Below are 11,189 nucleotides of genomic sequence, written 5' to 3' on the forward strand. Positions count from 1 at the left end.
ATGTGAACCTGTGGCTGCTGTGGACTGTTTTCTTTTTGTTTTGCACTAGTTTTGGTGGGAATCCTTTAAACACAGGGATGCATTGTGTGTAATTGGTGCGCTCCATTACTGCAGTCAGTCACACAGACAGATGTGTCAAAGGCAACTTACCTCTAAAAAGACGGTAATTAGAGCTGGTACAATGTACAGAAGGAACCGCGGATGAAGGCCTTCACAGGGTCTGTGTGTCATTACGTGGGTGGTAAGGCGTTTTTAAAGAGAAGTGATGAGTGCTAATGATGGTGCTTCCTCTTTAAGAGGGCACTTCTCGCAGCTTTGAGTCCCACTGGGGGGGATCCAGGCATTGGGGCATGGTGTGTCAAATTAAGCCCAACTTTCAGCCAAGGTCCTGACACGGATGGGAGTTCATTAATTCGATATGCCGCTGCTTGTCAGACCCCTTTAAGTGATGGATTACTAAGTTGTTTGTAAAGACCACCAACCGGTCGCCAACTTTTCGCCCTTCACCACATATTAATGTTAGAATATCACCAACTCCCACCATCATTTTTGTCTCAATGTTTTGTTAATCATGTTTATGTGGCAGGGTAGTCCGTTACATAAGTTAGCCTGATTTAAACCAAGTTACTAAATAACTAACATAAGTACAACTCACAGTTGATTTTGATTGAGCACGTTAGCATGCTGTTAATCTAATTCTGTGATACTCTCATAAGCAAACAACATACATAACATAAATATTGAATTTACAATTAGAAATATATTTATACAGTTGTGGTCAGAATTAATGGCACCCCTGGTAAATATGATTTTAAAAAATGCCTTTAAAAATTAAATCTGCATTGTTTACACGTTTGATCTTTCATTTAAAAAAATGCAAAAATCTAACCATTCATTGAAGTAAAATAATTAAAAGTGGGGGGAAATCATATTATGAAATCAATGTTTTTTTCTCCAAAACACGTTGGCCATAATTATTGGCACCCTTAGAATTTGTAGGTAAAATATCTCTGAAGTATATTCCCATTAATATTTACCCCTTTTTTAGCACATAGTGTAACTAGCAGTGTTGTAGTCGAGACCACCTCACTCGAGTCCGAGTCGAGACCGAGACCAGAGAGAGTTGAGTCCGAGGCAAGACCAAGTCCATAGAGAGTCGAGTCCGAGTCGAGTCCGAGACCAGAGACGGTCGAGTCCGATTCGAGACTGAGACCAGTGAGGGTTGATTACCTAATTTACTTTTATTTACTTAGAGAAATCCTTTTTTTTTTTTTTTTTTACAGAATTTAAAAAAATGATCAGTTTAGGGTAAAAAGGCCACATAGTAGGTGGTGTTGAAAGTAATTTTATTGCAATTTGTCATGCGCAGTTGCGCACTAGAAAATCACCAATCACTGGGCGTGTCAATCAATTTAAAGAAATATTTTATTAACATACATTAATAATCATGAAAAATATTTTGAATTGAACTCGAGTGGACTCGGAAATAGCCTAAGTCTGAGTCCTAAAAAAAAAAATGTTCGAGTACGAGTCAATTCCGAGTCCAAATGCACACGAGTCCATGACAAGACCAAGACCATTAAAATATGGTCTCGAGACCGAGTCCGAGCCGAGTCCGAGTCTCGAGTACAACACTGGTGACTAGGAACATAAAATTGTCTTGCTAAGACGTCTTGTTTCACTGGAGTTGATATAATGATAAATATGAGGAAACGCATAGGCCAAATTCCCTTAATCATCTATCACAATGAGTAAAACCAAAGAATATAGTTCTGATTTGCGTCAAAACATTGTTAAGCTTCACAAAATAGAAAGTGGCTGTAAGAAAATAGCTAAAGAATTGAAAATCCCCATTTTGAACATCAGGGCAAAAATTTAGAAGTCCCAATCAACTAAAGATGTTAGGAATCTGCCAGGAAGAGGACGTGTGTCTATATTTTCTTATTGTACGGTGAGGAGGAAAGATTGAGTGCTCAAAGACTCTCCGAGGATCACAGATGGAGAATTGCTGAGATTAGTTGAGTCTTGGGGTCAGAAAGCCAATAAAACAACATCACCAAATGTTGTTTGGGAGGGTTTCAAGAAAAATCCTCCTCGCTCCTCCAAAAACAAACTCCAGCATATTCAGTTGTCAGACACGACTGGATCTTAAACTTTATAACTAGTTAGTTTGTGAGTGATTATGAATGATTTTATAAAAATAACTGGTTCTTAAAAGTCATGAATCAGATTCAGGGGTACGTTTATATGACAATGATGTATAATTAAAAAAATATAAAAATTATTGTCAAAATGATCCCCTTTCACACATCTGCCACAATGACTAAAAACTGTTTTATGCATGCCAGGCTAGTATGGGCTAGTGGCGATGTCTCTTTATAAAGTAATATGTATGCGGCTGATATTGCCGTTTTCACAAATTCACATTTTTGTAGTGTAAAAAGCTTTGAAACATGTTTTCAGAAGTTTGTGATTTCAGGCCCCTGAAACAGTTGTCATGTAAATGAACAGCAAAAATGCATAAAAAGTTTTGTTTTTAGTTGAAAATGCTGTCATGTGAAGGGCCCCTTAATCTTATTTTACTATTATTTATATACTAGTTTTTATCAATATTTTGAACTATCTTTTATTTTCATATTTTCAGTTTAGTTTTTATATATATATATTTTCATATTAGTAATTTGGTTGTTATGTGCATTTGTTCTATTAGTTTTTGTTTTTTTAATATATTTCTTTTTAGTTTTAATGTTTTCTGGACTTGCAAGTAAAACATTTCTAACAGTTCTATATTTAAGTTTTCTTTAACTTTGCTTCTAGATACAGGTATAGGTGCATGACACACTGCAATGTGGTTTTGGTAATAATGATTTAACATAGATTTAAAGCGGCCGTTTAATGACAATTTTGTCCACTTTGGTTTGTAAGTTGTCCCCAGGATCTGAGGAAGAGGAACACGAAGGACCCGTGTGCGAAAAGTTGGGACGCATCCAGTTCAGCGTGGGATACAGTTTTCAGGACTCCACACTAACAGTAAAAATCCTGAAGGGTCAGGATCTACCTGCGAAAGACTTTTCTGGAACTTCAGACCCATTTGTTAAACTCTACCTTCTGCCAGACAAGAAGCACAAACTTGAGACCAAGGTCAAAAGAAAGAACCTCAACCCTCATTGGAACGAGACCTTCCTATTTGAAGGTCAGTTTGTTTTTACATCTCTTTACATTATGTATTTTGAATTCCTTGTCTTTAAGTAATTTAAAGGTGGTTTTCCTCGTCTAGCCAGACTTTTGACTCGGTAAAACTAAATTCACATCACAGCTTGTTGCCCAAGACTGTTTAAATATAGATTGTGAGAAGCCTAGAAATCTGAAGTTTTCGTCAAAACATCAAAAGATGTTTTCATGTTTTTGAAAATGTTTTGAACATTCTCTTATGCTCACCATGCCTGCATTTATTTAATCAAAAATGTAATCGAGATTAAAGTCGAAATGTTTCGAGATTAAAGTCGAAATTTTTCGAGTTTAAAGTCGAATTGTTTCGAGATTAAAATCGAAATGTTTCGAGATTAAAGTTGAAATGTTTCGAGATTAAAGTCGGAATGTTTCAAGATTAAAGTTAAAATGTTTCGAGATTAAAGTCGAAATGTTTCGAGATTAAAGTCAAAAAGTTTTGAGATTAAAGTCGAAATTTTTCGAGATTAAAGTCGAAATTTTTCGAGATTATAGTCGAAATGTTTTGAAATTAAAGTCGAAAAATGTCAAGATTAAAGTCGAAATGTTTCGAGATTAAAGTCGAAAAGTTTTGAGATTAAAGTCAAAAAGTTTTGAGATTAAAGTCGAAATTTTTCAAGATTAAAGTCGAAAAATTTTGAGATTAAAGTCGAAATGTTTCAAGATTAAAGTCGAAATGTCAACATTTTTAGAATTGCTTTTTTAGATTTTCGAAATGCTCAGGTCTTCCGTAAAAAAACAGTAATATTGTTGTATTATCCCTGCTGTAACCACACCACCATAACAGCTATTCATTATTAGCAAGTATTTTTAATTTATAATATGTATTGCAAGCAAACATGCACTACCATTCTAAAGTTTGGGGTGAGTAAGATATTTTACATTGAAAGAAGTCTCTTATTCTCACCGAGACAGCATTTATTTGATCAAAAATACTGTAATATTGTGAGATATTATTACAATTTAAAATAACTGTTTTCAATTTTAATATATTTTAAAATAGAATGTATTTCTGTGAAGAAATAAATCATTACTCCAGTCTTCAGTCACATGATCATTCTCTGATTTGTTGCTCAAGAAAAAAAAAATTAAAATTTAAAATTAAAAAATTAAAAATCAACGTCTTCCATCAGGTTTGCAACAATTACCTCAAACAAATGTGTTAAACCAAATTAAATAAATAATCGTTAATGTATTACTTCTTCCTCGCAATTGTTTCCCAGCACAAACAAAAGGCTTTCCAGTGTTGTATGCAGTGTGCATCAGATGGTCAATGATCACCCTGGAGCCGGTCCACAGTATTTTTGGACCCCATATTGAGCTGTAAATAATTTGGGCTAAAATTATCCCCCCTCTCATTTCTCTCACAGGGTTCCCATTTGAGAAGGTGGTCCAACGCACATTGTACCTGCAAGTGCTAGATTATGACCGTTTTAGCAGAAACGACCCTATAGGAGAGGTGTCCATCCCCCTGAACAAGATGGATCTGGCCCACATGCAGACCCTCTGGAAAGAGCTGAAACCCTGCAGTGATGGAAGTGTGAGTAGATCTGTACTCAGTTGCCTATAGCATTATGAAATTTGTAGAGCTTTTGGAGAGTTTTGCAAGGAGCCAAAGACACCAATGCAGGGACAACAGATGCCAATAATAGTCAAAGAAAAGCAGAGATGAAGTGACGGAATGGGGTCGGCTAGGGAGTAGGGATAGGGACAATGCAACATTAATTGTGCAGTGGGTTGATTATGATGTGCAGAGCTTGTCATGCCTCAAGTAATGACATGCTGGGTGCTGTCAAACGTTTTAGCCCTTTTACACAAGAACAAAAGGGGCACAAATGTGTCTTTGAAGTTCTCCTGAAAGAGTTTTCTGGCATGGTGCGTCCAAAAGATCACCCACAGATTCATTGATTCCTGTGTGAAAAGTCTATCGCCTGTGATTTAGTTAGTGTTTGAAGCTGCAGGGTTTCCACTAAAACTTCATAGTTCATTGAAACGGTCCTGCCGTGTGACAAATCCGCTGTTATGAGTACAAATATTTCATGAAGTCACTCGACTGGTGTGAGGTGAATAGAACTGCATGTGTGATCAATATAGAAGTTGGAATTAGTAATAGGCATATGGTTCAGATTGATTAATCAGCTGATATATTATGATTTTTATTTATTTTTCAGCCAAAGTTTGACCAAATATCACAGTGCACATTTTCATTTTCAATTTTTTTATTTTTTTTTTAATTTAAGCAATAAAATGTATCTATTTAAAGATAAAAATTGAAAGATTTAAACTGAATCTAATAATAGATATACTTAACTTATCAAAATGTGTGTTGGTCAATCCCAGGTAACTTTATTTAATTTTTACAAGGTTTTTAAGTGTAAGATGGAGTCATTTTTCTCAGTCATGTTACCAAAGCTCATCTGACTGTCATGTATTTAATGTTTAATAACGTATATTATTTTATTATTATAATATATGTATTATTATATATTTATTATTTATCCTAACAGGTAGACGCAAAAAGAGATGGTAACATAAATTATAAATCTGAGACACGCAAAACATTATGTAAAATAGATATATGATATATGAATTACAGAGGTAAAATGAGTAGAATAACAATCAGAACACTAATTAAATATTATATGGGATATACATAATTTATACAATTAAATATATTTAATATAGTGTTTATAGTAAACCACAAAAATATAATTAAATTACATGTATATGGTACACCATATTAGCCTGACTACGTCAGACTTCCTACTTTCGCTAATTTCATTTCGCTCCTGTAGTCTACAAAGCAAAGTGAAGAAGCAGAGTCTGGTATTACCAGGCTAACACCATATAGTGTGAGATATACAACAATGTTAAATAAAATTTAGATTAGATAATAAATTATTGAAAGAATACTTTTAAAAATTACCAAAATAAAAAGAGGTTTGGGTTTGCCTGGTCATTTCACATAGAAAAATTGGAACCTCATATGAACCATCCGCTTGCGTGACCAATGAACCAGTCCGGTACTAACCTTACTGTGTTTATTTCTTCAGGGGAGTCGAGGAGACCTCCTTTTGTCTCTGTGTTACAATCCCACTGCCAACACCATCACTGTGAGCATCGTCAAGGCACGCAATCTCAAAGCCATGGACATCGGGGGAACATCCGGTATAAATACATACACTCATAAAACCGCATAGATGAATCATAAATATAACCTTATTGCTCAGCTAGAATATGAAACTAGCACACCATCATGTGTTAAATTCTCACAGGACACACTGTATATGTGTTTACCTTGAATGCACTGGAAGTTATTTTGCAAAGCATCTGCTAAGTGAATAAATGCAAATATAATATGGTGATATTCTGTGTATGTGGGATTTCTGTGGGAATTAAGTGTCCTTGTCAAGATGCTGTCTGCACAACAATTATCGCGAATGAAATTTTAGAATTCATCACAGGAACTCGCTGTGGACTTTTGCCTGTTTACGTGCGTTTCAGACCCCTACGTCAAAGTGTGGCTGATGAACAAAGATAAACGAGTGGAGAAGAAGAAGACGGTGGTGATGAAGAGGTGTTTGAACCCAGTATTTAATGAGTCCTTCCCCTTCGATGTCCCCGCTCACGTCCTCAGAGAAACAACCATCGTCATCACAGTCATGGATAAGGACAGACTGAGCCGCAATGATGTCATAGGCAAGGTGCGAGAAAACTAAATTCTAAATGTATATATACATATATACATATATACACTCACCAAAAGGATTATTAGGAACACCTGTTCAATTTCTTATTAATGTAATTATCTAATCAACCAATCACATGGCAGTCACTTCAATGCATTTAGGGGTGTGGTCCTGGTCAAGACAATCTCCTGAACTCCAAACTGAATGTCAGAATGGGAAAGAAAGGTGATTTAAGCAATTTTGAGAGTGGCATGGTTGTAGGTCCCAGGCGTGCCGGTCTGAGTATTTCACAATCTGCTCAGTTACTGAGATTTTCACGCACAACCATTTCTAGGGTTTACAAAGAATGGTGTGAAAATGGAAAAACATCCAGTATGCGGCAGTCCTGTGGGCGAAAATGCCTTGTTGATGCTAGAGGTCAGAGGAGAATGGGCCGACTGATTCAAGATGATAGAAGAGCAACTTTGACTGAAATAACCACTCGTTACAACCGAGGTATGCAGCAAAGCATTTGTGAAGCCACAACACGCACAACCTTGAGGTGGATGACCTACAACAGCAGAAGACCCCACCGGGTACCACTCATCTCCACTACAAATAGGAAAAAGAGGCTACAATTTGCAAGAGCTCACCAAAATTGGACAGCTGAAGACTGGAAAAATGTTGCCTGGTCTGATGAGTCTCGATTTCTGTTGAGACATTCAGATGGTAGAGTCAGAATTTGGCGTAAACAGAATGAGAACATGGATCCATCATGCCTTGTTACCACTGTGCAGGCTGGTGGTGGTGGTGTAATGGTGTGGGGGATGTTTTCTTGGCACACTTTAGGCCCCTTAGTGTCAATTGGGCATCGTTTAAATGTCTTGGCCTACCTGAGCATTGTTTCTGACCATGTCCATCCCTTTATGGCCCATTAGCACCATGTCACAAAGCTTGAATCATTTCAAATTGGTTTGTTGAACATGACAATGAGTTGACTGTACTAAAATGGCCCCCACAGTCACCAGATCTCAACCCAATAGAGCATCTTTGGGATGTGGTGGAACGGGAGCTTCGTGCCCTGGATGTGCATCCCACAAATCTCCAACAACTGCAAGATGTTATCCTATCATTATGGGCCAACACTTCTAAAGAATGCTTTCAGCACCTTGTTGAATCAATGCCACAAAGAATTAGGGCAGTTCTGAAGGCGAAAGGGGGTCAAACACAGTCTTAGTATGGTGTTCCTAATAATCCTTTAGTGTATACACATATATTTATGTGTAAATTTAATGGAAAACACAATACTTATCATTTTGTTCCTGTTCTTGTTTCTTCCACCTTCTTCTTCTCTCCATCTCTTCTTTTCATGCTATATTTCTAGATCTATCTCTCATGGAAGAGTGGCCCAGCAGAGGTAAAACATTGGAAAGACATGATGAGTCGTCCGCGCACTGCTGTCGCTCAATGGCACGCTCTCAAAGCTTGAAGGACCCGCCCACCAAAAGTAAACAACACCCTCAAAACCCTGTTGATATGCACAAGTTTAAACACGGGTACCAAAAGCCATCCAACTATCTTTCTTTCCTTTTCTCTCTGTCTCTCTTTTTCCCCTCTCAATTTTTTTTTCCTGCAGTTTGTTTATGGAGATTCTTCCTTTATTCACTGCTTTTATTTTTTCCCACCAAAAAGAGGCTAAGCACTGCCAAGAAGACTGGGAGAGAAAGTCTTGCATAACTGAGAGAGGTAAACAGACTCGTTTTCCTTGAGAAAAAGTTTGACATCTCTACTGTTCTCTGAACAGCTGGACCGTGGAACAGGGTGACTTCTATCAACTTCAATCGCTGAACTTGAAACGGCTGAAAACAATCTCCCGAACAGACCCCTATATTGCCATTTTTGTGTCTCACCTCCCTCGTGCAGTCCCTCTGAGCGTACGGAAAGATCCGGAAGGATCGCAACCACAGTGCAATACCTAGTTGAAGGAGGGATGAACTTGTTATGTGTTGGACTTCGTCACCTCTTGATGTTTTTTTTCTCGGAACAGTGTAGAAATTCGTTGGAACTCTTTGTCGTCTGTATGTACTGTGGGTGCTGTTATGTGACAGAAAAAAAGAGGTCTTGTTAAAAAAATGGGAAAACATTAAAATTTAAGCTCACTTTATTAACTGGATCAGTTCAAGTGCATAGAGGAAATATGTTTAAATAATTTTAGGACATTCCAATGAGTGTATAAAACAGAAAAACGAGAATTTTTAGTGGGTCTACGCAAGTATTTGAATGCTTGTTGTTTCTAGCCATGTAAGCATGATTTCATGCATTGTTGCGTCAGAGTAGAATTAAAGGGTTAGTTCACCCAAAAATGAAAATTAAGTCATTAATTACTCACCCCCATGCTGTACCAACCCCGTAAGACCTTCGTTCATCTTCGGAACACAAATAAAGATATTTTTGATTGAATCTGAGGGCTGTATCACTCTTCCATAGACAGCCTGAGGGACTGCCTCTTGACGGCCCAGAAAGTCATTAAAAGAAAAGGTTTAAATATTCCATGTGCCTACAGTGGCTCAACTATAACTTTATCAAGCGACGAGACTACTTTTTGTGCGAAAAAAACCCGTAAATAACGACTTTATTCGACTTTCCATTACTTCCTTATGGGCGCATGCGCGAGAACTGAGACGAGACCGTTCTTCTTCGACTACTTTTTGTTACCGGCTGCTCACCGCTTAGGAGTTTTACCGCCCCCTACCGTATAAGATGACGTACTGATATAGCCGGAGGCGCAAAACGTTCTGTTTACAAGCAGTACGTCATCTTATACGGTAGGAGGCGGTAAAACTCCTAAGCGGTGAGCAGCCGGTAACAAAAAGTAGTCGAAGAAGAACGGTCTCGTCTCAGTTCTCGCGCATGCGCCCATAAGGAAGTAATGGAAAGTCGAATAAAGTCGTTATTTACGGGTTTTTTTCGCACAAAAAGTAGTCTCGTCGCTTGATAAAGTTATAGTTGAGCCACTGTAGGCACATGGAATATTTAAACCTTTTCTTTTAATGACTTTCTGGGCCGTCAAGAGGCAGTCCCTCAGGCTGTCTATGGAAGAGTGATACAGCCCTCAGATTCAATCAAAAATATCTTTATTTGTGTTCCGAAGATGAACGAAGGTCTTACGGGGTTGGTACAGCATGGGGGTGAGTAATTAATGACTTAATTTTCATTTTTGGGTGAACTAACCCTTTAAGTCCCGTTTCCACCTGGTATTAAGATGCATCTACTTGTGTTTGGATTTTGTCAAAACGACACATTCTACATCACTTTCAAGGACCGCCAAGTACTGTGCGCGAATACAATTGAATGAATGAATTATGCTGCTTACCTTACGAGTGAGCTGAAAAGGAAGTAAATCGTAACAGGGATTTCAACTGTTTTGGTACGAGTTTGAAAGTGAATGTTTTGTCAAACATGTCCTTTCTTAAAACATGTCCAGTAATGCTGACACTTTTGTGGCTGTCTGAACATATTTTACCATACGAGCGACTACTCTACAAAAGCAATCTGGTTGAATGAGTCAAAAGTAGACTAGCTCGAAACAATTTAGACCCCATTTATACCTGTATTTAGCATTTTCTAATTGTGATCAGATTGACAAATATGCATTTTAACATCAGGTGTAAACGGGGACTTAGTAACGCAATGCAAGAACGTGTTGAATTCTCAGTTTTACCACTAGAGGCGCTATGTGCTTTTTATTACCGCAGACATATGAAGGGAGCTCTTATCACACTCCTGAAGTTTGTTACCACGATAGAACCCATAAGGGTGTGTTCACACCAAACCTGAAGATACAAGACTTATATGACGTATATTTTGCGACAGAACTTAAGGAGCATCTAAAACAATGCCGTGTGCTGACCTAAATGCGCTCATTGTATGTGCGTACGTACATATGATGGTATTTTTACCAGCTGAGAACTCAGTACCTAACAGTAACAGTACCTCCGTTACACACAAACGAAGATCTGCTCGAAAGTGACGGTGCTTCCGACACCTGTACCGAAGTGTAATAGGCAACGTGGCTTTTATGATGAGAAGAACCTGGTGTTCTTGAGCGTTCTTTCCTTTTTAGGGTCGCATCTTGTGACATCACGTCCTGTTTTGGGTTAGTTTAGATGTGTTTGGTCTGTGTTGTGCTCATATTTCCACCACAGTTCATTTGGAAGGGCGCAGAGACCCATATTTTCCTCGGTCCTCTTGTTTGGTGCACACCAAGATTCGGATGGCAGCGTTTACACTTAT

At 37.8% G+C, this 11,189-nt stretch overlaps 1 protein-coding gene across 2 annotated transcripts in view; it reads left to right on the plus strand.

The window, feature by feature from the left end:
• syt7b (synaptotagmin VIIb) overlaps window positions 1–9,069 on the plus strand; it is a 120,628-nt gene extending 111,559 nt beyond the window's left edge. For both annotated transcript variants that reach the window (XM_039659083.2, XM_039659084.2), the window contains 6 exons: window positions 2,926–3,193; window positions 4,599–4,768; window positions 6,282–6,396; window positions 6,733–6,932; window positions 8,281–8,403; window positions 8,533–9,069. In XM_039659083.2, the coding sequence (XP_039515017.2) occupies window positions 2,926–3,193; window positions 4,599–4,768; window positions 6,282–6,396; window positions 6,733–6,932; window positions 8,281–8,385 (858 nt within the window). In that variant the 3' untranslated portion in view covers window positions 8,386–8,403; window positions 8,533–9,069. The remainder of the gene's footprint in view (window positions 1–2,925; window positions 3,194–4,598; window positions 4,769–6,281; window positions 6,397–6,732; window positions 6,933–8,280; window positions 8,404–8,532) is intronic.
• Window positions 9,070–11,189: the final 2,120 nt, after the last annotated feature.

This window comes from Pimephales promelas, chromosome 1 (genome assembly GCF_988280905.1).
Source record: "Pimephales promelas chromosome 1, fPimPro1.hap1.1, whole genome shotgun sequence".
Taxonomy (NCBI): domain Eukaryota; kingdom Metazoa; phylum Chordata; class Actinopteri; order Cypriniformes; family Leuciscidae; genus Pimephales; species Pimephales promelas.